General features: G+C 40.1%; 1 protein-coding gene across 1 annotated transcript in view; it reads left to right on the top strand.

The window, feature by feature from the left end:
* The window catches only part of ARVCF (armadillo repeat gene deleted in velocardiofacial syndrome), a gene marked incomplete at its 3' end in the record, with an annotated part of 28,204 nt that extends 14,552 nt beyond the window's left edge, over positions 1 to 13,652 (top strand). Inside the window, 2 exon segments of the mRNA XM_009587146.1 lie at positions 4,173 to 4,672; positions 13,469 to 13,652. Of these exon segments, the coding sequence (XP_009585441.1) occupies positions 4,173 to 4,672; positions 13,469 to 13,652 (684 nt within the window).
* Between the last annotated feature and the right edge of the window lie 12,629 nt (positions 13,653 to 26,281).

Genomic DNA, 26,281 nt, shown 5'->3' with positions numbered 1-26,281 from the left:
GGTGTGTTCAACTCCCTCATAGATACTTGCCTTTGACTTCTTCACTCTTTGCCTAGTCTGCACTTCTCTGACCCCCAAGCCTCCTGTTAAAGGAGGGGAGATGGGACTTGACCTGGGCCAGACCATCCTCACTTGCACAGAGAGTGGGGATCTCCATCTCCCAAGGCAGTCGAAGTGGTAGTTCTGCTTTACCCTGCCTGATCAGTTATTTTGCTCCTTTGCAGATGATCTGTTTTGGTAAACTGCTTCTCTTCAATGCTGTCAAGCAATGGCAGAGCTGATATTTAGAGCTTCCCTTGTAAAATATTTCAGGATTCTTTTCCTTTAATTACAGTGTGGGTTGTTTGGGTTGGTTGGTTTGGTTTTTTTTTTTACCTTCTCCAGACTTGATCACTGTATTTAGTCATGTGAATCTGAATTGGTGTGATACCTGCCTTTGCTGAGCTTTCTTGTACAGCTCTTAAGTTTACACCAGGATCTCAGAGTTTCTAGATGATTATTCAGGGTCTTGAAGGGTCAAGTGTCCAGGTGTTATCTTTACTGTCAGATAAAGTCATTGGGTTTTGTTACTGGTGCATTAACCAGTGGCTCTTGACACTGTTTCATCCTACAGAGGTATGTTGGATCTGACCTGCGTGGGTTTATTTCAGCAATAGTGTTTCTTGTGTTCATCCTTTCTCTACAAGTACTTGAGAGACACTGTCTTGTTTCGAAGTAGCTGTCTTTATGTATTAAAATGGTTGTGTTAGACGTGCAATCCTATTTTTTCACTAAGGAGATGGTCCAGCAGAATCAGGTTGAGATTGGCAGGAACAGAGCTGTAAGTGAATGGTCCATGTCAGAATGGGACTATATGAAAATGTCAACAGTTGTTAAAAGTCACTTAGGGTTCAGGGTCTGTTTCTTGAGGGTGCTTTGCTTCTGCTGTGGGGATGGGGCCAGCACTATATGCTGTGGTCACTTCCCCGTGGAGCAGTAGCTGGTGGGTTCTAAGGAATGCTGCCCTCCCCACCACCACCTGCGTGATTCATACTAAACCATCCAGCCACGGCGCTCAGGAATGCGACCTGCTCCTTGCAGCGTGAAACGCTCGGCATTTTCCCATATCCTGTTCTACCCCAGCTCTGTGTCCTGGGGATTTCATCAGAGAGGGATCATCAAAGGCAAGGATCATCAAAGCCTGTTGGCTGTCTTTGGTGCATCAGTAGCTTTGTATTGGAACAATGGAAGAAAAAGCCCTTTTTAAAAAAAAACTTTGTTAGAATAATTAGCAAGTTGGGATGTGATCTTCCTTCTTTTTTTTTCCTTTTTTTTTTTTAATGTCTGATTCTTTACTTCAGGTATTCACATTCATATTTAATAAATAGTGATTGACAATTTTTAAAAAGCTAGTGCTGTTGGTACAAGAGTTATGTGGTGCTCTCTCTTGTCATGACAGTGTTGCAATTTTAAGTCCTAACTCTGAAGCTTTGTTTTGGGCAAATGTAATGAAAACAAGGAGCTTTGTGTGGCACAGGGGAGAGGATACAGCATGAGGAAGATGGGCCCATCCGTGTGGTTCTATTTGGAAGGCTTCGTGGAAATAATGCAAACAAACTGCATCCCAAGACAATAATTATCTTTGTGTATTTGCATGGATGAGAAGGAACGAGAAATGAATTGTGCAGGTGTAATTGAGGTGGTGTACGGTTACCTTGTGGGCAGCTCATAGGACTGGGGCGTGCTGAGTTGCGAGTTACCAAGTCAAGCAAGCAACAGCTGTGCAGAGGTCAATTATTAAAATTAATCTGCTGCTGCTTTTCTTTTATGTAGTCAATAAGAATTTAACATGAGGATGAGTTTGACGAATGAGTTTTTGTTGTAGTTTTAATGCTGGTTGTCTCAAAATTGCCTACGTAAAAACAGAATTTTGTTTGAGGAGTAGTTTTGTTATTACTTCTGCCCTGTGTGTATGCACAAAAGTAAATCTTTTCAATGTTGTTACTTTCTTCTTGGAATGATGGAAACAGCTTTGTTCTGTAACAGAAAATACAACGGCTGTCCAGACATTGTAAATTACCATGTAGAGCAAGTACTGAATTATACATACACAATTAACTGCATCAATAAAAGGATTTCTTCAGATTCATTCTGAGCTTTGGATACTGGCCCATTTTTATCCTTTCATTCAGTTTATGGTTTAGAACAGCAATTAAAGTAACTTAAAGGTGCTTTTAACGTTAAAAGCGTTAATTGTACAAGACTAAGTTCAGTCTCCACCTCTGGTTGCTCTTCTCCCCAGAGTCTAGTTTAATTAGCAGTCCCTTTAGGATAACAGCAAGCTCCATTTTCTTTCTGAGTTCTAATGGTCTATACTTCCTTCAGCATGACATGAGAAATTGTTCAGTAACATCAGTCAGTGCTTAAAATGAAAGTTTTTAAGAATAATTTTGTAGCAATTAAAACTACTTGCTTGACTGAGGTAACTACAATACTGAGATAGTGGCTAATCTGTCCAGGAAAAAACAGTAAGGCAAAAAGCTGCTGCTGTTTTTTAAAAAAAAAAAAAAAAAAAGTAGTCAGCTTATATTAACATCTATTAAGAGTAGTATTAGCGGGAAGGGAGGATGAAGAAGAAAAATCTTCTAGACTTGAGGTTTAAAACCATGGGTTTAGCTGGTATTTTGGTTCGGCTCCCCAGTGGGTCACCTCAGCTCTTCATCCTTCTCAGCCAGGTTAGCGAGCTGGTGAGAGCCTTTGGGGCAAAGCCTGAGAGAGGATAGATAGAGTTGAAAATGTTTGTGGCAGTTCGCAGCTGTTAGGTGCAAGTCGCCTTATTGCCCTGTGGGCTTATTCACATACAACATTGAAGAATTTGTGAGCAGTGGGTCACTGTGTGCAAGCTGCAGATTTCCCGTTGTACTTCGCCTTAGGACGTAAGTGTTATCTCACAGATGGGTGCACGCCGCACGTGCATTGGAGCTGCCCTGCATCAACTGTGCATGTTCTGGAGGATGAAAGGTGTCACTTTGAATAAAGGATGAAGTACTTCAGTGAATCTCAAAAACAAGTTCTGAAGTTGTAAATGCCTCTCCTTATAAATCTCTTGCAGAAATGTTCTGCCTTTAGCAGCTAGTTGTAGAAAGTTTATTGCGGGGGCGGGATTTTTTCTTGAAGGTTAGAGGTTATAGTTGCAGCAGTGGTTGTTAACCAGTATTTGACAAATATTTCTTTTTCTTTATCTTTTTTTTAAAGAATATGGACATCTGTAAGTGTGAGAATGTACTGTGTTAGAATATTTTCAACTGTGTTGATTGTAACTTTGCCCTTTGTGTGAACTAGGACAGTGGTATCTAAATAGGTGTGTTAGCTGGTTGTGACTGACCTTCAGTTACATACAGTGAATTATGGCACAATGATATTATGGCATTCGTTCTAACGCTGTAAATGATCTTAAGAGTGTCTAACATCAGGTTAGTTGCTGATGTGAGGAGGAAAGCTCAGAGTACTGGACTTGCTTTGGATGTCCAGCAAACTACTCTGGTGTTAAAAAGTTGTAGCCAGATTTCTTGACCATCAGCCTCTTAGCGTATTCCAAATGATTCTGTACAAGATTTACTTTTACAACATGCTTGAATTCAGGACTTAGGTTTTCCATCATCATTGACATTGTTATGTATATTAATGAGTTCAGTATACTTGTGTAAGCATCAACATGGAAATGTAGTGGAACTTCTCAGACTTGCTGAAAAGTGCCTGTGGTCTCTGCTCAGGCCTTGAATGCCTTTAATTAGAGTTTTGGTTTGTTGCAGAAGTAGTGGCATTAATAAAGCTCAGTGTTTCCTACTAAATGTAATCCAGCTCTATCATAATTGTTTTGCTAAGTGACCAAAATGAAAGCAATCTGTTTGATGACTTGCAGTTCCTGTCATTGTTTCATTGCTAGCCAAACAAATACTGTGCTGTAATTGAGGTGGTGCTAAGTACTCAGCTATGGTTAATTTTCAAGTTACTACAAATAAATTATTTGAAAGTGTAAATATGCTGCCCCTAATGATGGTTGTGATATTAAAAGATTTGCTCATAGCTGAAATCTCCATACTGACTCAGAAGTACAGAGTGTTTAAATGTGGTTTGTTTTTTTTTTTTTCCCCCCTCCCCTTTCTTTCTCTTGGGACTGTTGCTTCTTACAGGGGCTACGATGACCCCATCGAGACAGAGATGGTTGAAGAGAGGATACCCTATCTTCATGGTGGCTACGCAGCACCACTGGCACAGCCAGAGAGAGGAAGCATGGCTAGTATTGACCGTCTGGGGAAGCGCTCCCCCTCTATTGACAGCATTCGTAAAGACCCCAGGTGGAGGGACCCTGACCTCCCTGAAGTAATTGCCATGCTCAGCCACCCTATTGATCCAGTCAAGTCTAATGCTGCAGCCTACTTGCAGCACTTGTGCTACGAGAATGATAAAATCAAAAAGGACGTGAGGCATCTCAAAGGGATACCTATCTTGGTGGGCCTACTAGATCATCCAAAGCCAGAGGTCCATCGTAAAGCCTGTGGGGCTCTCAGAAACATCTCCTATGGGAAGGATAACGAAAACAAGGTGGCAATAAAGAACTGTGATGGGATCCCTGCATTGATCAGACTATTGCGAAAAACAAACGACATGGAAGTCAGAGAGCTAATTACAGGTCAGTGTCTGTAGTTTCTTTAATGAATTATTCTTTAGAGGAGTCCTTTTAGCTTCAGGAACAAGAATTTCTGGAGATGAGTGCATTGAAGGAGAAGTTAGATCACTGGCTGCAGCTGTTTCTTTAGCTGCACCACTTTTGTGGTGTGAGAAAGGCTAAGGCAAACATGCCCTTCAGGAGGGAACGGAGATCATCTCTGTGTGTAGCACATGCAGATTTCCCTGGCTGCTGAGAGATGAATGACACTTCTTGGATGTAGCATGCAACTGCATGTGGTTGAGTTACTGAAGCTTAAATGAGTTATAGCAACTTCATTGACAAGTAATTTGTAGTGCGCTTTCCCTCCGTGTGTTATAATCATGAGGTAAGATATGCTAATCTAAAACTTTCCTTGTTAATCTCTTATAAAACAATCCTGCTGCCATGTCCCCACTACTTCATACTGATAGAACAGTCAGTCTCCTCAGGAACACTTCCAGGCCCTGGTGCCGGGGACTCTGGGGCTGTGTATAAAGTTGCAGCACTTCTGGGCTGGAGAACTTAGATTTTTGAGGAGCGTAGAGTCTGCTGTTGAGATGCTCTGAACACGGCGTTTGCTTGTTGCAATAATCGGAAAAGGGGGAATTACATTTTGAAGTTACAGAGTTCGTGCACACTTTGCAGGGAGTTTTCACTTATAACTCCAATATTCAACCTGTTTTTTATTTGAACTTAGTCTTGGACATCATCCAAAAAGAGTAATAAAGTATATGCCAAGTTTCAAAGTTCAGCCATTAAGTGGAAGAGGGTGGGAAAGTATGTCAGCTCTTAAACTAAAGAGAAATACATTGTTCTTCAGTCTCCCATAACTCAAGAGGAGTGAAATGGATTTCCCTTTCTCTTCTCCGAAGCAGCAGGGGATGTTTGGATGGAGATCAGGGCAGTTGCAATGAATTTCAGTGCCAGAAAAGAATTCTTCAGAAAGCTTTGTGATTGCGAAAATGAGTCCAGGGCTGAAACTGTTTAGCTACCTTTCCAATGTTCGATTCTCCACGCAGACCCTATTGCAAACATAGATTAAGCCATTAGAAGTAAACATCATAATTCTATAATCGCCTCAAAAAAATTATAGCAGCTCTCCAAGTTTTTACTGGTAATCATAATTCTCTAAGATGAACAGTGGCCTTGGATGTTGCAACTATTCTTCCCCAGCCATTATAGGATATTTAGCAAACTAGGTCTAAATATACAGTGTAGAAACTAGCAGGGATGTTTTTCCAGTCCTTTTCCAGTGAGCTGCTAAAGGAGATCTGTCTTTTTTGTCGGAGAACCTCTAAGCAGCGCGTGTTAGTTGTGCTTGATTGCTGTTTGTGCTTTGTCTCTTAACATGGAAACTCTGTAGGTAGTATATATATTCCATTTGTTGCACTTATTTAGTATGATGGCTGACTTAAATTTTTTTTTTTTTTTTAAAAATAAAGAATATCCGTTTGTCTACTGTTTTAGTTTACTCAAAACTCATTTCTGGATTGCTGAGAAGGAATAAATTTATTTTTTTAGATTCAAGAAAGGAGAAGCCAGTCTATAATTTACTCTGAAGGAGTATCATTATAATGCTAAGTGGTAAGCAGTCACTTTTGAGATGGCAAAACCAAACTGGATGTTTTCCTTTTTCACTCTAAATGGCGGTTGTTTTGATTTCCAGTTGATTAATTAGTTTTACAGTTCAAATGCATTTTATTGGACAGTAGCTCCTGCTAATTAAATGTAGTATTTTTATTCCACTTTGGTTTTTGCTATTTAAAGGTCTTTATTTCCCCTTACTGAGAAACACCAGGGATACTGAGGGCATTAACCTAAACAGATGTCCAGCAACAGGTGATGTGCATTTAATCTCCACCTAACCAGGAATAATTTCGTTCCACTTCTAAAATGATACCACCAGATCCTGTGTGAGACATTCAAGCATCAACACAGAAGAGAAGAGTATTCCAGCAATGCCTCTGTGACTGATGCTGGTGTACTTGCAGTCAGTGTTCAAAGCCTCGGCTGATAATGTGGAATGGTCTATTCAAAAAAATAAGCTCCAAAAATCAGCAGAGAGAAACAAGAGCCAATTTGAGGTGCAAAGGGAGCATTCAGCCAGGGCTGCTAGAAAAGGACTGTATTTTGCAGCCTCAAAAGTTCAGATCACAATTCTGTGATTGTGGTAGAAATCTTGACTTCCTATCCGGGTACTTTTCCCTAGTGATAAACCAAAGTCTACCTTTGCTGTGAAAGGTTTTCATTCTGTCTGGAGTGAAATCTCTGGGGACTTCTGCAGCAATGCAAACAAAAAAAAAAAAAAAGGAAGAAAATACAACAGCATATAGGGTTTGCTTGTTTATTTCTTTTAACAGGCTGCAAATTCAGGTTTGGTATACCACTTTGACTTTTCTGTGGTTTAATATTTCTTTAACTCAATACTGGCTGCTTTTTTGAAAGCTGAATAATAATCATCAGCTGGTCATCCCAGATGTGGAAGAATGATAAAATAATCCTGCTTTCCAAAGAGATTTAAGTGATTTAAAGAAATTTAAATAATTCAGATGTCCGAATTCAAGACCACTTCCAGTCCTGAAGTTTTGCTTCTCTGGGTGTGGGCACTGCCTGCCTGCAGGACGGGGGGTACATGGGAGCATACAATAAGATGCATTATTTGCAGCTGGAGAGGGTGCTTTCTGGCAAAAAAGGGCTTCATTCTCATTTAATTTGAGAGTCAGTCCTTGGCTTTAGTACAGCTCTGTGGCCTCTCATTAACTTGGTGATCTGATGCAGCAGCTACAGCTGTGCAGAACAGTATGAATCAGGCCAGCCAGCTGGGTCTGGTCAGTGGGTTAATGGAGTGGGGAGAAAGCCATGCCAGTATGTTAAAAACACGTAAGAGGTGGATGCAGTGGCAGGGGAGCGTGAGGGAGGAATCAGATGTGTGATGCTCAGTGCTGAATGAGTGAGACTTGATGTGTCACAAGTGTGTTCGCTTGACTACTTGCCAGAATATCTGTTTTGGAGAACGCAAAGTTAGACAAACGTATTGAGATGCAATTTTGGAAGCAGGCTGAGTGTGCTGATACAACGCTACTGCCACATTAAGCAAGTCTGTAGCTTCTTTCTTTCAGACAGCACTGGTTTTAGCAGAATTTGAAAACCTTCTCTGGGTTAATGCCGTGTCTGTTTTACCAGACGTTCTTGATATGTCTGCATACAGCACTAAAACATGATGTCCGTCAAGATACGCGAGGCGTGTAAAAATACCTTCAAAACTCAAGATACAATCATAAAATACCACGGATCTCACTTTTCTTTCTTTTTGAAGTGTGGAGTTACAAAATGTCTCCCATCTACTGCACTGAGAAAAGCTTTATTTAACTGTTTAGAGTGTCCATAAGTAAATCATGAGTGGAGTTATGATGAGAAGTACTTCACAAAATTCTTCCTTGCATCCCTTTTTAGTCTGGAACTGTACTACTGAACTTTCAGTGGCTCATTTTCTTGAGAAACCAAGAGAAATGAGGATTAAGCTGATAAGGAATTAAATCTGTTCTGATTGGGAAAGCTCCAAAAGTTTTATCTTGAGTGATAAGGTTTTTTGTGCAGCAAATGTTCCCATCAGATATGCAAGACCAAAATTCTATTACATTCTTTGAAAAGCAATCAGAAGTTGGTAGCTTTAATGAATAATTTTGTTCTTTGTGAGAACATCGAAAGTAATTTTGTGTTTTAACGACATTGCACTGATTTTAAGTGGTGCAGAACGTGCTGAATGTTGCCAAACTGGTTTTAATTGAAAAATGATTGACCTTCAAAATGCTGTGCAGAGGAAATATTTTGATCTAATACTATAATAGAAACTTGCAGATCGATCAGCTTGCTCAGAATTCACACCTTCTGGGCATTTATGTATGCTAAGATCCTGTCAGCTGATCAGACACTAGCTTCTCCTTGAAGTACCATGCTGTCTTGAACTTTCTGATTACACGTGAGCTTACGCCTTCCATTTTCTATTAGAAAACTTGTCAGAAGTAGGTCTCTTGTCATGCTGTATTCTATGACACAGTAGTTCATGTTGAGGTTCTAAACTTGACCACTACTTAACTTGAAGAAGCACAGCTCCCATCTTCAGGACTTGGAATGATACAAACAAGTCTGTCAAACAAATGCATACAGGACTGACATGCAACAAGAAGTCCTCAGTGAATGTAATGCAGAACGCTTTATTTTCCCAAATGCTAAATGATTTAGTATGGACCATAGATCAGAATTAAACAGCTGCTTCTTCTAATTTCTTGGTGACATTGGATTTTTGCAAGTAAGCAAGCACAGCAGGAAGAGATTCCCTTGGATTTCAGAAGATAATAGCATGTATGTATTCTGCCACAATTTCTTCAGAAATCTTTCTACAGCTCCAAGGAGGCAGAGATTTAGGAAATTATGGCTGTGGCCCTAATCACTCTTAATATGTAAATCATATAGCTATGTTTATAGCTTATAGTAATTGTTAATATATTTTTACAATAATTAGTACTTTTGAAATAAAAACTTGTAGCTATTGTCCCTGCTTAACATGCTGAAAGAGTAGAGGTAATGGTTGTAGTTAGAAATATATAATATATACAAATAGTATTTATGAATAGAATAAAGATTGATCATGATTGTGATCATCTTCTGAAAAGCAATAGTTTATCTTCTTTCTCTAGTCCTAAAATTCATGCACTGCGGTCAAAAAGGCCAGTACTTGTAGTGAAAGTACATAGAAAATTTAGATAACTTCGTTTCTCTTATGCTATTGTGTTAGTGACTTGATTTCTCTTGAGTGCTATTCATTTGAATTGATTAAACTTAGAGTTTTAAAAACAGTGTTTCCAGCTTGTTAGATCAGTACTGTGTTATGCTAATAGAGACAGGGAATGATTTTTAAAGATGGATGTCAAATTTACAGGGATTTTTTTTTTTTTTTTTTTTAAACTTAGATTTTCTCTCACACTGCTAAAACCTACACTCTTATCTGAATTTGTTCACTTTTGGTGTTTTTAAAGTTTCTGTGGCTGCCACTATCAGTGTCTTTTCCATGGAATTTGTTTTCTCAAGAGCTGAAAGGATGCTGGGATTTAGACCTCTTTGTTTCATAATTTTGAATAAGAAAAATGTATTGTCACTGTTTATTTTCTGTATCCCTTCTTGTGGAATATCTTCCCAATGAAGTCAACCTCGAAGCTGAATTTTTTCTCTGCCTTTCGAACCACAAGATTCCCTCAACACTGTTTATCTTGGGCTACGTGCATTTTCCTTCACTGAATGCTGTTCAACAGAGGGATTCTTCTGGTTTTCCTCATGCAGCCATCAGGGAGAATATTATAAATTTAAGTGGTTTGACATTTTTGAATAATTTGAAGAGCTTTGTGCCTTTTTTTTTTTAATAGTAAGATTGTCTTTTATTCTTCTTCACGGTTTGTCAGTGTTTTCTATGAAACATTTGAGAGATGGGAGGCAGATGAGAAATTGAAAAGCTTGTAAACTGTTAACTGTTGGGGGTTTTTTCTTCAAAGGGGGTGGAGGAAAGGCATTCTGTGTAACTTCAGTCCCCGTTGTCTGGTAGCCACTCAATGAGAGTGACCGTCAAAATGTGTTTGCCCTAAATGGTTTATTGCATAAATTGCAGTCAGCCTCTTAATAAAAACTCTGAGTGAATATTTAAAACTCTGGATGAATATTTACAAGAGATCCTTTTGTATGGGCAGGTACTTCTGTTGGTCTGGATGGGGTTACTAGCATCAGCGAAGCTGTCTTGTGGGTGGTAGATTGGCAGGTTTGTGCTGTTTTCAGTGTTGCAATCCAGTTAGAATACTATGGAATCCCAGTTGCATTTAGTCTCTTGAAATAACTACTGGTGAATGAGAATATAGGAAAAGAGGGAGTTTGGAGATGATGATTTTATTTCACACATTGGGGTTGAAAGTATGGAAATCTAGACACAAATCTCTAAGTCTTAAAACAAGCAAAAGATTTGAGCACTGGAAAACTTTTGTACAATCCTGTAATATTAGAGCTTTTGGAAATTTTACAGGTATTTTTGGCTTTTTAAGTATATGTCTGCCTGATTCTTACTAAGCAGTGAAATTTGCCTTTGTAGTCTCACACTACAGATAACACATTATGTCACTCCTCCAGGAAAGAGGAAAAGGCAGAATCTCATTTCAGGTGCAAAAGAAGTATGTGCATTTAAGGAAGGAGCTCTTAAATATGAAGGGCTGTCAGATATTAAAACTTAGCTCTTCCAGGTACAGATGATTTTAAATCTCTACGTTGTTTCCAGTTGCAATATTTTGCAGTTTCAAAAGCTCAGAAATGCAGGATCCTGACGAATGCTGTACTACGTTCCTCAGTTGATGCCATCTTCTCCTAATATTTTTTTGAGCACTGCAAATACCAAATGCTCCATTTATGTTCTTGTGAGGGAACCTTGACATAACCCTCCGGAACCAGGGTATTCTGCACCCACTGTTCTCAGTTTGAATTTAGGTTTGCTCTAGAGATGATGATCCTGTGTAATTTCCTGGGATTTATCCATCTAGTTCAGTGCTGAATGTTGTGATTTTGCATTTGAATTTTGAAGTACTGAGCCAGCAATGTATTTAGGGATTTAGTTGTTATTATTGGTTTTATATTAGGAAGTCTGATGTGCTTAAGGAATTGGTGTAAAATAACTAAAGAAAAACTGTCTATTTCAGATTATTTGGGTAGCTTGTATGTCAGTTTTTAGTTGTCTTATAAATACTGACTTGCGTTTGTTTCTTGTATGATGTGTATTTTTGAGCCAATTTGTTATGAAAAGTAAAGGCTTTCTTCCACAACAAAATGGGACCAATTAGCATTTTCTGCTTGGGTTTGGTTTTTTTCTTATTGTCCATTGTGTGTTTTGCAATGACAAAGGGTGATTTATTGTATTGGGTACAAAGAGAAAATAAATTCCTATTTCACCTATACAGTCTTGTTTGAAAGCTAAAAATGTAGGTTATGAAAATCTCATACAGTGTGTTGTCTATGAATGGCAAGGGAATTAGGCCAAAAAAGCAGCATTTTTGTACGGTTTTAGAAAAAGACTGAAAGGAACATTATGGTGTTCATTCTGTTGTCTGCCTCAGAGTTTCTTTATTAATTAATGTGGTCTCCTAAGTCTGAACAGATGCCTGGATTTTGCAAAGATCACTTTGAATAGGAGACATGGAGGCATTTGACTTCCGAGGCTCTGCTAATCATCAGCCTTTGAGGTTATCGTATAAGTGCCAGTCGCTACTCAAATGGAGATAAAATTCCCGTCCTGACCGGGTGCCTGTCATGACCCTATATGGATAATACTCTGATATTAAAATAGGGCTTTGGGCATTTGACACTTCTAACTTGTAGCAGCGAAAGGCGAGTTCCCACGAGGCCGCTGCCTTCGCTGACTTGGAGGTAGGTGTGGTGGCCCCGGCGGTTCTCGGCGCGCTGGGTCGCCGCGGAGCTGCGGGCTCCCTCACTGCCGCGTCCGTTCCGTTGACTGACAGGGTCCAGCAAGTCCACGTGTTGGTTAGACTGTGTGACAAAAGTAATGGATCCAAAATCTTTTTCCAGTCGTTTTTAAAGCTTGAAAATTGTAGGTTTTAAAACTTGGAGTGATTGAAAGGGACTGAAACAAAAGGTTGCACCTTTGTTGTTCTTTTGTGTTTTGCTTTAGACATGTATACTAAGAGGTGAGTATCTACAATTTGCACTGTAACATGCAAAAGTTCACAGTTGTAGTAACACAGGGAGCCTCGGGTTGATATTGTATCCACTTAGGAAAGATTCCCTGTGTGTTCTGGGGAATCTAGCTTTTCCATTTGGTCTCTCTGAGATTTTGCTAGTCTTCACACTTTTCCTTGGAGATCAAAACTGTGCATCTGGCTCCCTCCAAGTATTGTTACTGATAGTTCTCAAATGTTACCAGGCTGGGCCTATGCAGAAACTCTCTCTGAAGTGAATGTCCTGTTTTAGTCCTGACCTAATGAGCAATAATAACTATCAGAACACTGATACGGGTCTGCTGGGAAGTTGTATTGTTTATCTAAGACTGGATATTTTTACAGTTGTAAGGCTGTTCTTCTGTTATGTTGTTTTGATGTTTGACTGCTGTCTAGTTTGGCTCGTAATTGAGGTAAAAATGGAAAGACAGAGGAGTTTTGGTTCTCAGCTTCTTCAAGGAATCATATGCTTGTGGCACCAGGTAATTTGAACACAGATATTGCCTGTGACAGGAAAATGTGAAACTAAATAATAGAGAGGAGACTTGAATGAAATATTGTCTTGTGCAGAGGATAAGCGTAAGATCAATGATGCTCGAAAAAATTCATCCTGGTTTTTAAGACTTGCTCAATATACTTGTCTGGATGAATTTCTGCTTTTTGAGGCATAGCTAGACTTAAAAGTGTAACAAAATTTGTATATAGCAGAAAAATCCTGTTTATCTCCCATAGCACATCACGTTTATGTACTCTGTTGTGGGACTTGATGACTTCAACAATATCCATGTCTTGATGAAAGTGCTTCCATGCTTTTGGAAATGCTTCTGGTGCAGCGACTGTGGAATTTTCCCTAAGCTATGTGCTAGTCTGGCATCTCATCAAGTGGTTTCGCCTTTTCATTTAGTTTTATGATTTAACCTTCTAGCGATTCTCTGTGAATCTAGTAATTCTATTTAATCTAGAGATTTTAAGCAGTTATTATTCTCGTGCTATTTAATAATCACTGTTTCTCCTGCAGGCACCCTGTGGAACTTGTCCTCTTACGAGCCCCTGAAGATGGTCATCATCAACCATGGTCTGCAGACACTTACCAATGAGGTGATTATACCCCATTCAGGTTGGGAGAGTGAGCCGAATGAGGACTCTAAGCCTCGCGATGCTGAGTGGACAACTGTCTTCAAGAACACTTCTGGTTGCTTACGGTAAGGCAGAACTGTGGAGTATTAATCTGTTCACCATGTCCTGTGTTTAGGATATTGTTAAAATTATTTTGATTTGAAATAAAATATCATAGATCTTTCATTTTTGCAGACTTATCCCTATTTCGGTGGCCACAATAGCAGTGCTTGGAGGTATTTGCCTGCCACGGACTCTCTTGTTGCAGGGCTTGACAATGTAGGTCTGTCAGGCGGGGTCAGTGTGAAGAGTAGGTCATTTATCCAGGTTAGGGGGAGTGGATCTACACAGGGAGGTATATAATACAGTAGAGAGTGAGCCAGGTAAGGTTAACTGCCAAGCTAAGTAAAAAAAAAAAAAAAAAAAAAGCAGGCATTTTGCAATACAAACTGTGCCGTACGTACTGAGAACCACACGTTCATTTGTCGATTGTACTGTGATCAGTGGACTTTTTCTACAAATTTTGAGTACCTTCTCTGCTTCCCTTGATGGTGCTGTTTTTATTTATTTGAAAAGTATGTTTTCGAATGACTCATTTCTTGGTTTTAGGCTTTCCCCTATCAAAAGGCATTTTTTTTGTAGATGCTGGGGAACTGGTTTCATGGAATTACGCTGAGCATGAAACATGGATCCAGTTTTAGCCACAAACACTTTTGTGGACACACTCCTATTTTAAGTTAAAGTGACTAAGGACCTATGGGAAATTAGTTAAGAACCTGAACTACTGACCATTTAGGAACCTATTTGTAATATTCCTTGCAAAGGAGCCTTTTCTGCTTAGAAACTGTATTTGCATTTCTGAGAGCACCTTGAGAGTAGGACAGTACATGCTAGAAGCTGGGATCAGGAGGAGTCCTAATGCATTCTGAAAAACCTAAAGAACCAATGTTCCCTAAACACAGAGTCTTTCATTTTGCTTTTCTTTGAGATAAAATAGTGGAAATGCCCTGGTAGATTCTTCAGCTTTATAATGAAGTCAATTAGTTTGAACAAAACTAATAAAGATTTGGCACTGTACCATCTGTTGCTCTGAAGTATACTTCTGTCAGATTTCTACTGATTAATGCATCTTCAGAAGTTGTTCATTTCTGTTTCTTGGGCTTGTGGTCTCTAAATTGAAATAACTATTCTCCTGAGTAACTTCACAAATGAAGAAAGTAATGAAGAGTGTTCTGAAAGAGCGCATTACTGAAATTATTTGCAGTCCCACTGGAAACTAAGGTCCTTTAAGTAGGCTCCAGACATCATAGCTTTTTACTTACTAGTGTCTCATTTTCTAATGGTGTTCTGCAAGAGGAAATTAGTCATGGTGGGGGATAAAAGGATTATCTGAATGAATATGAGATTCTCCAGTAAGTGTAGACAATAAATTGATCATTAGTAGACTAACCTAATCCTCCTCATAAATTTTTATTAGTATGTGCAGTGCCGTGTTCCACTTGAACTTCTACATTCCGGGATAGCTTTGGGGGTTTTTTGTTTGTTGTTTGTTTGGGGTTTGTTTTTTTGTTTTGTTTTGTTGTTTTAATTTTAAAGTAAGGTACTGGTTTTACAGGACATGCAAAAGCTTGTGCCACTTTGGACATTCCATATTCTTAAAGGCTAATGAAGAGAGGTGTGGAACATAGCAGTACTGAGATATGTTGAAGAATTTGAACTTTTGGTAATTAAAAGTGGCCCTGATGCACTTCAAATGGATCAGGACAGCAGCCAGTGAATGGTGACTGCTTCTGTTGATGAAGGGGGGAAATGCATTTCAGTCCTTTCGTCTATAGTCTCTGCTGTCATAGTCATGTGGGACTGTGTGCTTCCTTGTGGAAAATGTGAAGCTTCAGTCAGATGTGGGGCAAGGTGATGTCATGCTTGAACGTAGTTGCTTAAGGTAAATGGAGACGTGATAGCAGGGAAGGGTAATCTGAAAAGGGTAACTTGTCCATGTCTCTCTGCTGTGCCTTGGAGAGAGCAGCCTCTTGCACAGGGAGGGGGAGAACTGTATCCTTACTTCTTGCAGTGAGATAACGTGAGTCCAGGAGAATAAAGATGCAGGCGTAGGTGAGATATGAGCTGTCTTTCAGTTGATCGTGCTTCTTGCTACAATGTCGGTGATACTATATACCTTTTGTAGAGCACTTCCAGATCTAGGGATAAAAATGGACATATCAAAAGTAATTATCATTGCTAATGTTGGAAGTAATTTTGCATTGTTTTTTTAAATCCTCTGCAGCTCATCCTTAAAAGCACCAGGAAGACAAGATAGTTAACAGCAGCAGAGCATAAATTGTTGCAGCCATCCATCTGACAGACGTCAGTGTTTAAAAACACTTTCGCCTACTCTTCTCTTGTTGATACAGTAGCTGGTCCTAGAAATTCAATTTTCCATGAATGGAGCTTATTGCAGACTAGAAACTGTTTACCAATTTGATAGTTAATTGGGAGGTTAGTCCTCTTGATGGTGTGCCAGCCTCCTTTGTCCCCTTTGGAAGTGAGCCTCAGGTGTGTGCTGTGTTGTCTTCCAAAACAACTGAGAAAATCTTTGAACTTCTGAGGTTTCAGTTGTCCTTGCGGTTTAGATATCCAAGCAGAAGATAGGCATTATGCATGCAGGACGGCATTCATTCAGTATCATTTTTTCAGTTAATGAAGTTTATCAACAGATGTGGGCGAGTTTGTTTCAAGCTCAGTGATTCACAGCATGAACTGTCAGTTAATTATTTGCGCTTTTTTTTTTAACACTGCTTTCTGATCTTTACTTTGTTCTTAATCTAGGTCTCTCTTTTGATAATGTGGAGCCTTGGAAACACTTATTTCAAAATAATTGAAAACAAGTAATTTTAAAAAAAAAAAACCAAACAACACTTACTTGCCTTTACCTCTTCGTAAAATCCCAATCCATCCCATTTTCCTGTCCAGTCCTATTCTGTCTATAATACTTTTTTTTCCTTGTATAATTCGTTAGTATCTCTCCCTCCTCACTTGGGGCGTTCAGGTGCTGGTGTATGTCCAGGTCTGAGTAGGGCAGGGTGAATTGTATCCTAAGTAGTCAACTTGGACTGCTTGTGCCAAAGGGTAGATTAACGTCTGGTATTAGCAGCACAGATAGTGTAGTGCTGCAGGTACATGTGGGATGGAAGGAGGCTTTAGCAGAGGGGTCAGTAACTGGGGCCAATATCTTACCAGACATTTGTACCTGCACCGGAGTTGCTTTACTTGGGAATTAACTTTGCAGGATAAGAGCCATGATCCATGCGCTCTTTTGCCTCTTACCCAAAACTAAGGTAGCTTATTGGCTTTGTATAGCCCTGATTTCTGCCCACTTTCTAAAGTAACGAAAATCCGTATGTGTTGCTTGATGTTGATTTTAGTCTGTATGGCCAAGGGACTTGGGCTGAGGAATGGATCTGTCTGAGCTGCTATTTGAGAAAGTCTTGTGCATGGTACTGAGTAACGTTGGACCTGGTCATTTACAAGCTGGAAATCAGAGGAACTGTGCAAAGTTTGTTATCATTAAGAATGCCATTCAAGTATTATCTGTTTTGCCATAAGTTAAATAACTCTGGGATTAACTGTGATACTTAGTGATGTCCATACCAAACTACCATAGCTAACTGACAATGTATACATAGCCAGTAAGAATCAAGGGAAGAAAAAGCAAATGGTTTAAGGTTAATATTGACTTTGGAGACCAGTGTTTATTTTAAGGGGTCCTTCTAAAGTAAAGCCTTCTCCCATGACTATGGCCATTGTAGGGGATTTTTTGAATCCTGATATCATCTGGAACATGAGAAGTGGGTTCTGTATGGCATTCCACTCTGTCTTTGACTTGCCAAAAACTCTCTTCAAACAAATGTTTAGGGAATCCTGTATTCCCCTTTGCAAAACAAAGACTTGGCAGCACAGCCAATTTGCAAACTATGATCTGGTAATGAAATTTATTGCATGCTTTTTCTGTAATCTTTACCAAGAAAGACTGAAGTTTTCAGGAACTAGTGCAGGTGATGGTAATTTTGTCTCCATTCTTGTCCTGAGATCAGGAAAAAGATGTTTCCTCTTCCATTGCTGTGTTTTGTTAATAGGGGCAGACCCAATATGATGAATGGATCTGCAATGTCCTTAATAATTTCACTACTAAAAATGGTCATGAGTCTTGTGATAGATGCTACCTTGGGTGTAATTTTATAAAATAAAGGTATTCTTACATTCTGTTGAACCTGTTGAGGGAAATAGGTATGGTGGAAATCTGGAAAGGAGCAGTAAAAAACAAGGCAAAGATTGATTTATTGAAATTAAGTGGATTTTTGGTTGTGGAAAAGTAGGGCTGGGGAAGAAGTAAGGAAGACATTTGCTAGGAGAGTCATTAAATATGCACAGATGTTCCTTTATTTCATTTGGAGTACAAGTTTCATGTCTTTGTATTGTATTTTATTCTTTTAGGTATGTGGAGAGAATGAATCTTCTAGTTACTGTCTTTTTCTTTAAACCCCTAAATCCCTTCCGGGATTTGCAATCCAGAAGTATTCGTTTTTAAATTGTACTCTCCTCCAGTTTAAGTAATGTAATAATTTGGTGCATCTTAACAAGGCCATTTCGTGATCCTTCCTACAACTTTGACCCAGACATTAAGGTGCTTTAGGAGAAGAGTACAAGTTAAATCGCTTGTGGGATTGATGGGGCGAAGGCCAGCTCACACACACCCAGGCAGTGCCAGAGACCTTCGCTGTGTCTCCAGGTTTCTCCTAAGGTGCTTCTCTGTTTTAGGGGGAAGTGCCGCATCTGTGGGTCAGAGAGCACTGCTGCAGTCACATTATCTTTTTTGGTTTCTGTGTAGATGTCCACCATGATTCCCAGTTCTTTGGAAGCAGCAAGGATTTTAATGGTTTAAAAATGAAATTCATTCTGAGCTTAATTGCTGTTTTCTGCCTAATTACTTTTAATTCTCCCTTGGATTTTTTTCACTTCTAAGAGGACAGAGTAGAACTTAGTTCCTAAATTGCCAACTTTCTAGCCTGATTCCTATGCTAAACTGACCTGCTGTCAACAAATGTTAAATGAATTAATTTGCATAGCAAACAGATGCAAAGTGCTCCTTTTTCCAGGGTACCATCTGTAGTTGCAGCATTTCTTGTCAATTCTCCAAGTACACAGAAATTCGCATTCACAAGTAGCCTCAGGGTTCAGAGACCTGGCCGTGGGTGTACGAACACAAACAAACTGCACCCACTTGACTTCCACTAAAAACATGCATTCTTCAGATCGAAATTGCACATAACAGCTTGTCCAGCATCAGCTCCTGAGAAGAGAAGGGACAACCTGGTGGCTAGAATTGTAACAAGAGACTTGAGAAGTATGGATTTAATGGCTATTCTGCTACTATTCTGACATAATTACAGGCAAGATTAATGGTATAAACCTTTTTGTGGTCTTAGTTTTTAATAGCCCAATCTCTTCCTGGTTTTGATGAGATTCAGGCTGCTAAGTGCCTGAGAGGATCTGGGCTTCAGTCACTGATCTTCACTTTCCTGTCTTTAACGTGGGATTGGCACCTCTGTCCTTACCTTCCCGTGAAGTTGGTGAATACCAGTAGTTCAAGGATTGTGAAGTGGTTGGTCCTAGAGACGACAACTGGGAATAAGCACCTCCTGTTGGTATAAATTAAGAGTTCGGTCCCACGGAATCAAAACCTAAGAATTATGGAAAGTGTGAGATACGATGTTTGAGGACATGAGATAAGGACTCGGTAGATTCAGAGCCGAAAACATACTCTACGAGGATGAGAAATGATGTATAAGTATCTGCAGGCTCCTGTTACTTTTATGTCCTTCAGAGGAAAGAGGACTGCAGGAGCTTGATGGTAAATCATTAATACTTAGGATGTGCCAAATAGAGTTTTTGTATGAGAATGTTTTAAGCCTTTTTCTGAGGGGGACAGAGAGCATTAAGGCACATGAATGTACGTTTTGTCCTGCAGATGTAGCTTGCACTGCTTCAGTCATATGTAACACTGCTTAACGGTAATGGACTTGTTCCTCAAGTCCTAATGCCTTTATACACTTGTGAATTTATGTATGCATGCATGCAAACACCTACAACACACTGTTGTTTGTAGCAGGAGTGTGTGCGTCTGTGAGGCACATGGAGGTAAAGAAGGTTTGCCAAACAGAATCTGTGGTCTTGTTTTGGCAGAAAAGTTCTCTCTCTTTGCACCCTGGAAACGACTCTGAGTGTCTCGGTGCTACTGGTGTGTCCATTTTTTCTTCCCATCTCTGCATGCTGAATTTGAGGAAAGAAAGGAAGAAAGGCTGTCAAAGCCAGGTGCTTATGCCCTCCTTTCTTATTAATGATTAATGTATGGCTTTTCTCTGAAGAAAAGTGCTTGGGAATTAGAGCTTTCAAAGTGAATTACTTTCAAGCTCTATCCATCTTCAAATCCTGCAGGCATGATCACAGTGTGTGGTGACAGTCACATAATAGTTGTCCTACCTGCACTCTCATATACTTGAGGCATCCTTCGTCTCCAACTGACTGAAGTAAGAAGGCACTTAAGTGCAAATCTTTGACCTGGAAGTGCTGTCTAGTGAGGAGCGGGGTGTTGGAGGTGAAGCTCAGGTGACGCTGCTACAGTGCTGCCAGCCGAGCTGCCCTTGGTGTCCAGGGAACTTTGCTTATTGAAGCATGGCAGGACAGAGAAGATACGTAAATGTGAGTTTTCAGGTGCTGGCTTTTATTTTCTCTTTTTTATCAGCAGCAAATTAGTAATTGAGCTTCACAAGTCTAGCATTAGTACAGAGCCCTCCTTGCAGCAGCTATGTTTCTCCCCAACTCCAAAAAGGATTCTTTGACAAAGTCATTGGTTGACTTTTTCTCTCAGTTGGTGTGCTCCCCTGTCATAGTTCAAGTAGTCCTTTTGTATGCTTTTGTAAGGCAGTTGTTTAAGCAAGGAGGCCTGGACAGGACTTCTTTCAAAGCTTAGCACTTCCTTGCCCACCCAGAGGAGATGAGGGTGGGTGCTGCCATGTCTCTGTCCACCCACCCACTGTGCTTGGAGGCTGGTGCACTCGTATTGTTTTCATACTGGGTTCAGCCTTTGGGAGATTGCTGCTCCAGAAACTGGAGCTAACCATACTGTCAGTGTTGTTGTGCAACAGGTACTTTTGAACTGGACTTTCAGCAAGGAATAGTTTTAGAAAGAGATAAAAACTGAACAGAAATTTGCCTGTGAATCTTCACTTTGGAGGCAGCAAGCAGCACAGAAAAGGGAAAAGCTTATCTGCCCAACCCAGACTGGAAAAAAAAACAAATTAAAAACTCACACCATGGAGAGGAGTGAGTGAAGGCAGTTTCTTAATTAGCTTACTGATACTGTGCAGGATCACAGCATATGGCTGTCCTGGGGCTTATATGATGAGCAGAGCGTTTAATTCGTGCTAGTAAGGAGCTGTTAGGGTTCCTCCTGACAGTTCCTGATGTTTAGCTTGTAATATAAGTAAATTATGCATAGATTTTAGCAGCAGAGACATAACCTAGTTACATGCAACCTTAATGCTTTACAATCAAATCTGAAGTATAAATTTGAAGTTGCGCACTTGCTTATTGCCGTCTGCTATTACTTAGGAAGGAAATCTAGGTCCTTTCTCCCTTGGCTGTCAGTGAAGGGAATCTACAAAAACGTCTGTCACTGTGGCGGGATGAAGAGCGAGACTGAAACAAAGCTCAGCAGTCACTGTAATGGACATAGTTTGCTTCGGAAGGCATCTAAGCCATGATCCTTTATTAGATAAATACCGCCTCATTTTTGTTTTTTTGAGATTCTTTTCATATTGCAGCAAGCATGTGTGATAAAGCAAGCAGAGCCCCTTAGCTTTTCCTCCAAGCAGAGACTGGAATAATTTGGAAGCTAAGTAGCTGCTGGGCATCGTGGAATTCTTGTGTAGTGCGTTTCTGCATCGTTTTGCATTACAGGAGAGCAAGCTAAGGCCCTCCAAGTAGGTCAAGCAGGAGGTAACCAGTCAGCATTTCACTGAAAAGGCATTACATGATGTTTTGGATATAAAAGCCACAGATAAGGAAGGATGGATTTGGCATCTGTGCCTTGTTAAACTGTACTGCTGGCTGTTGAGCCCCTGCTTATTGCAGGGAGCTCTTACAGGCAGCGCTGACATGAATATGAGACATGTGACAGTGTGCTCTGTAGCTTTCTTGCTCTATGCCAGTGTGGCTGGGGCACAGACTAAGCTTGTGAAGTCCTTTTTCAGGGGTGGCTTTTGGTATGTCCTCTTTTGAGCATTTGACCAACTAAACAAAACCAATCCCTTTGTTCAAATAGCTGGAAGGGTTTTACATGCAAGGCAGCCGGCGCTGCCCAGCTGCTGCTCTCTTGGGTCTAGCTGGTAAGTGGATGCTTAAGTGGAGCAGAAATCTCCAGTGGGATCTCCTGCCCAGATCTGATACACCTTTTCTCAATTGAACAGCTGCTCCCTACCTAACCATCAGTAGAGCTCCCCTGTCTTTCTGTTCATTTCATTTGGACTTTGGCTTCTTCCGATGTTCCTTACCATATTCTCCGCTTGATTTCTGAGTCAGCGGTGTGCTGCCAAACTCCATTGTGTTGTGCAGGGCTCTGACCAGTGCTGCCTGGATCGGGCTATCTTTGTGTCACAGGCAGCTTCCTTCTTTTTCCTCTCTTGTTTTCAGAACAATGAACTTACTACCAATTAAACTTTCTGGTATTTCATGTGAACTGAAGTATGGAATTCATTCTATTTCTGCATGAAGTGATGGAATGATTTTAAAATGTATATAATACAGGAGTATTATATGTATAAATGTATATAATAAAGGAGTATATTCCTCCTTTGGGACATTGAGTACCTAGAAGTATGCTCGGAAATTTGAGTACGTTTGCTACAACTATTATTTATCAGTCTCCTTTGGCTGACATCCAAATAAAAATTTCTTAATAGTGAAGCAAAGTGTGGGTGTGGAAGGGTGTTTTTATACCAAGGGTTATGACTGTCAGAGTAGGTGGATAGAACAACTAATATATTTAAATTAGACTTGCGAGAACCTTGTAGTTTTTTATGAGCTCAAGTATAAAAAAACTCAGTGTCTGGACAGCGACGCCTCAGTGACGGTGTTAATCAGGGGCTAGCGAGGTGTACGTAACTGCCTGTCAGCTCCGCCGCAGCATTGCTGTAACTCAGCCCACTTGTGAAGTGCCGCTCACTCAACCCACCGGGAAACTCCGGTCGTTTGTAGCTCTCTGGCTTGTAATGGTCACAGGTATCCTTACCTTTTTCGACAGTGCTGAGACAGGAGCCAATGTTACTTTTTAGCCTGGCAATACAAAAATAGCTATTAGAAGGTTGTTTACGACAGTAAAGGTTGTTTACAATAGTAAAAAGGAGGATTCATTTGGGCAATCTGTGACCCTGCAGTGTGCACAAATTGGCTGTTGAAAAGAGCTCGTCGCTGTCTCAGCTTCAGGTCTTGTCCATGCTTCTTCCAGAGGAAGGTGGAAATGTTACTAGGAGGATATCTTAAACATTTCCAATTCAGCTTTCTATTTATATAAAAAACAAAGTCCCCAACCTGTTGTCTTCATCCCCAGCTGGGTCTCTAAACAAAGTGCTTTTTACACCCGCTGAACTGAAGCGGGATGGTAAATGTTCAGTAATACTCTAACCTCTGGCTTTCAGCCTCATTGCAGCACTGTGGGATAACAACTGATGGCCCTTTCCAGCCAGGTGGCAGACACAGCAATAGTCTTGGAAATACTAGTTTTAATGTTCAGAGAAGAAACGTGTCTCTTTGTGCTTGCATTTTCAAGTTTTTCTTTATCATTAAAAAAAAAAACCAACCCCAAAAGCTCTCCACTCTATCTTTCAGATTGTTAGGGAGAGCACAGTGGGGGCATTGCTACATGATTTGCATTTAAATAGTGCAAATTAAGTGCCATGCATTTAATTACTTTTAAATCTTTTCTCTTGAGGATGATTTTGGTGTGTGGCACAGATAGTAGTAACAGCTCACCTATCCTAGAGGTGATGAATACCAACTCCATAAACGTTACATTCAAACTTGCATATTATTAAGATGACTATTTGGTGATAATGATAACCTTATCTAAAGCATGAACAGATTTCTCAGCACATTCCCCGCCATTTTCTGAAGTCTTTAATACCAGCAGTCTGGATTCCTAGCCTGATGTGTTTCTATGCTGGTAGGTATTTACTTTTCTTTAACATTTACTTAGTGCTCCTCTGTTTTGTTTTCCCAGGGAAAGCATATATTTGAACATCCTTACAAATCCTCTTTCACTAGTCCTGTCTACAGTCTGGACTCTAAGAATTTGAGGAAGAATCCAGGTCGCTTTTTCCAGCTAAAGGCTGGGGATTTAAAATCTCTGGAATGAGATTTGTGTTTTACATAAAATCAGTCATACAGTTGGTCTCCTTCCTATGTACTTTGAGTAACACGGACAGTAATTCAACGTCTTGCTCCTAGAATTGCTCTTTTGAGTGTGTTGTATATATTTATGGTAAGCACACTGTGAAGCTTTCTATTACCCTTTGCAGTGTGATGTAAGAAAGATACTATTGTTGTTTTTTAAATACATTTTTCATTTAATGGACTCTTGGAAAAGTATTGAAAAGCAGGGAAAGTCAGGGGAAGCAGCAGAGGCCTCTCTGGGGGTGAAGAGGCAAGGCAAGGGAAGCAGACGGCACAGAACACCAGAGGTGAATGGCAAGTATAATTCGTCACTGTTTTGTGTAAAAGTAGGTCGGGTAGTTCCTCCTCCCCATTCCAACCCATTTGAACAGGCAGTCAACTTTATTTTCATTTATAACAGGATTTTGGCCTTCGTCAGTGCCTCAAAAGCCCTGCAGAGTTCCTGTTTCAAGTTGTTCAAACTTAAAAAATTCTTGATCTTAAACTGCCCCAGCAAGCAAGTCACTGAGATAATGTATTCAATTCCAAAAATCTTTGGGCCATTGTAGTTGTTGGATGGCACCTAGCTCCTGAGTAGCGGAGTTAACGAGCACCTCAGCAGGGTTTTGCCTTCCTTTTCTATTTGGTGTCTTGTATCAAACACTCCATTTACTGAAGAAGTAATTTTCTTCTGATATAAAACAATGCTTTTCTAATGTGTAGAAAAGTTCAGTGAAAAAGAGAACACTCTGCTTTATCCAAGTCTGGATGCCATATGTTGCATATCTATCTGTTGCATGAGTTTCAGGAAGTTTCTGCCCTGGGCGAGGCTTTGCATTCCACTCTGTGGAGTGCCGCCCTGTGTAAGACGACTACAAATCCTCTGTTAACGTCTGCTGGAATCTGTCACTTATTTGTTGATTTTCATCACTCTTGAAGAAGATTGTTTAGAAAATTTGCTTTGAAAGTTTCTTTCTGAACGTCATTTAGTTAGGTCTTTCATTCCATAACGTGTAATAAATCTGTAAGATGCATCAAGAGCAATTCCAGTGCAGACGTGAAATTGGAAGAGAGTTTTCCCGACTCCGGTCAGTGGACTGCGATATCAGGTTGGCTATTCCCTGGCAGTTTCTGTCCTTTTTAATGACCAATGCTAGCACTAGCTCTCTTGTCCATGTAATCACTTTTTTCTCCACACTACAGTTCCTCCTGAAGACCCAGGATGTGAATTTGACTGATGACTACCAGGTGATGTTTTTCGAGGAGGTAGATAGTTTAGAGTCTTAACACCCCAAGGCAGAAATGCAACCTGGCATCTTCCTGGGTTGCAGGAGCTTTTGAAGATTGTTCTAGATCGTGGAAACCAATCTTGGGAACACTTCTCCTGGGACTGCCAGATAAGAACTTACTCAAAGCATACTGTTTTCATTTTCACCGTGCCCGCCTTTGCTTAGTGCTTAGGGATGTTTGCTGTGCTTGCGCATGTATCTGAAATGCAAATATTCCCATGGGAACTGGGAGATCTCTGCTGCATTTTGCAGTGTTGGAGCAGTAGAAAGAGCAGACTGTGAAGCACGTGTTGATCTCCCTAGGCTTAGTCCTTCTGAGATCTGTGTTGCCTAGACTTCTGTAGAAAAGAATGTGAGCTGAGCTCTCCAGTAGGTCTGGGTTAGAGTTACAAACAAGGAAATGGGTTTTGTTGCTCCATGTTAGATAAATCCCATGGGCTGCAGGAATCTCATGACCCAAGGAGGGAGGACTAGCAGAATCTCAAGAGTGTTGGGTATTGATAGAGGAGATGTTTCTGCATGAGTTGCTCATAAGGATACATTTTCTGATGTGTTAGTTACAACATTAAAACTGCAAAGTTTGATGTCTGGATAAGTTATTCGTAGCATTAATTAGTTATTAATTTGATCTTGCAGAGTTTTCATGCTTATTTATGTGTGATGTATGTGGGAATTTTTTCTTCGGGCATTAATTTTCAGTAAGTTTTTCTATAGTTGAAGATACAACAGGTGATATCAGCAAGCCACACTCTTACCGATGCACTTTTATAATATCTTTTTCAATTATAACCTTATCAATGTCTACCTTAATTCTCACACATATCAAGAAATAAGAAAGCAGAATACAAAATACTGTGATGCTGTTGATAACAGCAGTAAAACAAACGTGCTACAAGTGTGTTAGCACAAATGGACTGTAGAAAAATCTCTTACGAATGGGC

The sequence above is a fragment of the Fulmarus glacialis genome, unplaced genomic scaffold, assembly GCF_000690835.1.
Source record: "Fulmarus glacialis isolate BGI_N327 unplaced genomic scaffold, ASM69083v1 scaffold27450, whole genome shotgun sequence".
NCBI classification, from domain to species: domain Eukaryota; kingdom Metazoa; phylum Chordata; class Aves; order Procellariiformes; family Procellariidae; genus Fulmarus; species Fulmarus glacialis.
The sequence above is the reverse complement of the archived record's forward strand: the minus strand, read 5'-3'. Positions and strand labels throughout refer to the sequence as shown.